We start from the raw sequence: 3,620 nt of genomic DNA on the forward strand, positions 1-3,620 counted from the left end.
TAAAAAAGGTCATGAGAAAATATATATATATATATATATATATATATATATATATATATATATATATATATATGTATATATGTATATATATATATATATATATATATATATATATATATATATGTGTATATATATATTCTCATGACCTTTGCATTTGGATAAAGCATTTTATCATGGCTTTGTTATATGATGCATCACAGTTGAATAGTTGTAATAAGGGCAAATATGAATATTCATTATTAGTTTACATGCAGTAGGGAGAGTTTTGGACATTCACAGATCTACCTGTAAAATTGATATACCTCTCGTCTCGCAGAACTGGTTTACAACCTTTTTAAAAGACGTTTTACAATCATTTCTTTTATGTATATTTTGTATGTATTGTACATATTCTGTTTATAGTTACAGTTTTTGTGGGATTCTTTGAAAATGATTTTTTTTTTTTTTTTTTTTTTGCTTTCTCTTGTTAATCAATTCTTGAAAAGTTGTGACCTCAATGTTCATAATCTGTATTTGTTACATTCTTGAATGTGTCCACATTGAATTTTGTCTACTAGGATATTAAATAAATTGCCAAGCATGTTTTATGCAGATTGAATGCGTTTTGCATCATTTGCTCTGAGGAGTATAATATTTGCATGATCTGTATTCACCCTGAATTCAAACACAAACACTTTTGGAAATAAGAAAACTTTTATTTTCTTCATAATTTTATGTAAGAATCCATCAGCTTGCATCACATTTTATGGATGTAAGCTAAATGATTTAAAAATGTTCTTTTTTTGCCAGCTGTCTGAAGGTCTGAAGCTTTTATAAAGATGCGCAGATGTCTTTTGGCTTCCATAATGAGACATGGAAAATAATTACACAATGCTTTACTGGTAAATTAAGGTGCTTACAATAAAAAAAAAATGAATGGTATAAAACAGCACTGTTTATACCACAATAAAGCTGTGTTAAACCAGTGCTTTCCAAGCAGAGCAGACCAGAGTAAAACCATTTGTCGCTGATATCTCCATTCATTTCTGCTCATGAACGGCCTTGTTACATTCCTGTTGTCCTTCTCACTTTCACTTTTTCATGATGGAAGAGATATCCAAGAATACACTCTGTAAAAAAAAGGACATTTTTCATATTAGTAAACTATATCAGAAAAATAATAATGTACAGTATATTATCATTATTGATATTGATATTCATTATTATTGTTTTTTAAATTAATATGTATTAATGCAAATAAAATAGAATTTCTTGAATGTAGCTGGCAGTTGATTTTTAGAATTTACACAATTTCTTAATAGTTTCAACAGAATTTTTTTGTTAATAACCACAAAATCAATTCATTTTACTGTTACAAAATAAATACGTAAATGGCATACATATATGCACAAAAAGTCATTCTGGATTAGAAAGCTTTTATATGCCTCTGTATGACCAGCAGAGTGGTTGTGTGTCATTTGCGTCTACTTGCCATAGACATCCGTCGTCCACCCCCTGGTGGTGGGTTCATGGGCAGGTCGTTGAGGGAGCCCAGCTCGGACTCCGAACTTCTAGTGGAGGGACAGGACGGACTGCCGGACATGCTGTCCGAGGGCATACGGGCCATGAAACTGGCTTTTCTGTTTGGTGGACAAAAGTCACTCTCGGAGGACTCTAAAGCATCGCCCCCCAGGTCCGGCAAGCGGCTGGGCCTGTGCAGAGCGTTTCGAAGGCAGGCTGGTATTTCGGTATGACCCGAGTTAAAAGGTCTAACGTCCCTCTCTGATCCGTAACAGCTCCCTAGATGCTGGTCTCTGTTTTCCCGGTCCTCTAGCATCTCCATGGATGCCTGGGAGTGCAGTTCATGGATCATTCCCTGGCTGGGCTGGCGCATTTGGCGGGGTTGTTGGGTTATGCAGGACACCGGGAGGGTGGCCGCAGCGAAATTGTTGTGCCGCAGTATGTCGCTGCTCGAGCCGACGCAAGCACTGTTTAAGAACAGCGGTGGGTCCATTTGCCCCTGCGGGATAAAAGTTTTCAACTGCGGGTTTTTGTGAGGCGACAAGTCCGTCATCACACACAGTTGCTGAATAGTCGAATGCTTGGGTTTGTAAAGACTGTCGTCCTCGACAAACTGGAGACCGCTTAGAGTCTGTTTAATTTTTTTCACCCCCAGGTGGGATATTTCCAAAAGGTTCAGGAACAACGAACCCCCTGCAATGACAATCATGAAAACCATGAAGATAGTCTTCTCCGTCGGCCTGGAGATGTAACAGTCCACGCTGTTCGGGCAAGGCACCCTCTCGCACTTGTACAAAGGATCCAGTCCCATGCCATATAAGATATACTGCCCCACAATGAACGCCACTTCCACCACTGATCTGGTAAGGATATGAATAATATATGTACGTAGCAAGGAGCCCCTCAGAGGAGCCTTCTTCACTTTCTTCTGCTCTTCTAGCTTCCTCAGTTCCTTCTCCAACTTCTTGTGCTCATCCAAGAGGGGTGCCGTCTCTTCCAGCTCGGCTCTTAGCTGGATTTTCCTCCTGTGCCGTTCTTTCTCCAAAGCCCTCAGCCTGTACAGAGCATGTCCCATGTACACCAGTGAAGGCGAGGAAACGAAAATGATCTGCAGTACCCAAAAGCGAATAAGCGATATCGGGAAAGCCTGGTCGTAGCAGACGTTCTTGCATCCCGGCTGATCCGTGTTGCAGATGAATTCGCTTTGCTCGTCCACCCAAACGTCCTCGGCCGCCACGCCGAGAACTAACATCCGGAATATGAACAGGATGGTCAGCCAGATTTTACCCACGATGGTGGAGTGAATATGAACCTCCTCTAAAATGCCCCCCAACAAGTTCCAGTCCCCCATCTTCACCGCAACATGTTCGTGCTTAGTTTAAGACAAAAAAATATGAGGTTAGCCTACCGTTCAAGTTGGTCTATTCTTTATTTTTTCTGCATTTATCTATTAGCCGTCATGCATGAGGCTTTTTGCATGGATCCGACATACAAAGGAAGGATGTTTGACATAAATCACAAGTCTAAAAGACATGCACATGCAACAGCAAATTGGTCGTATTTAATTTAGCACAAAGTGCTAGTTCAAAATGACATAACTAAGCGAATCAAAACATTATCTGCAAAACCAAACTAAAATGCACTTACATTTCAGTGGGATTTGCTGTCTAGTTTCCTTGGTATATAAACAAGCATGTTTTCCCCAATGAGGAAAATCATTCCTTCATTTTACAGCCATTGAGTTTGCACATTAAAACGCAGCCAGTCTCTCCGCATAATGTCGGCTACAGTGAATGTTCCCCACAGTTGTTGCATGCAGCGAGTTCACAGGATTTAGAAATTGATCAGAAACTGACAGGACAATGCCCCATGGCAGATCTTATCAAGCAATTGCTGAAAACAGCACCCCCACACACATAAAAAGTTGCCCGCGATGCCAGCCAACCGAATGTCCCTCATGCAGTCAGTCAATACAATGTTCTGCCACACAAAATTTCATGATATTGCTTTCTAGTGAGCCGTATTCATGCAATCCCACTCATTTTAGCTCAACTACCGGGTTGACTCAAACAACAAAATGGGTCTCAAACTTTAGTAAGCATGCATATTCATCCTATTTA

General features: G+C 39.9%; 1 protein-coding gene across 1 annotated transcript; it reads right to left on the reverse strand.

Moving 5' to 3' along the window:
- Positions 1-678: 678 nt before the first annotated feature.
- On the reverse strand, positions 679-3,291 carry gja10a (gap junction protein alpha 10 a). The gene is made up of 3 exons (XM_079853754.1): positions 3,148-3,291; positions 1,472-2,872; positions 679-1,109 (listed from the first exon to the last, which is right to left on the reverse strand). The coding sequence occupies exons 2-3, from the start codon at positions 2,849-2,851 to the stop codon at positions 1,071-1,073; spliced, it is 1,419 nt and encodes a 472-aa protein (XP_079709880.1). The 5' UTR covers positions 2,852-2,872; positions 3,148-3,291; the 3' UTR covers positions 679-1,070.
- Between the last annotated feature and the right edge of the window lie 329 nt (positions 3,292-3,620).

This window comes from Squalius cephalus (assembly GCF_949319135.1).
Source record: "Squalius cephalus genome assembly, chromosome: 20".
NCBI classification, from domain to species: domain Eukaryota; kingdom Metazoa; phylum Chordata; class Actinopteri; order Cypriniformes; family Leuciscidae; genus Squalius; species Squalius cephalus.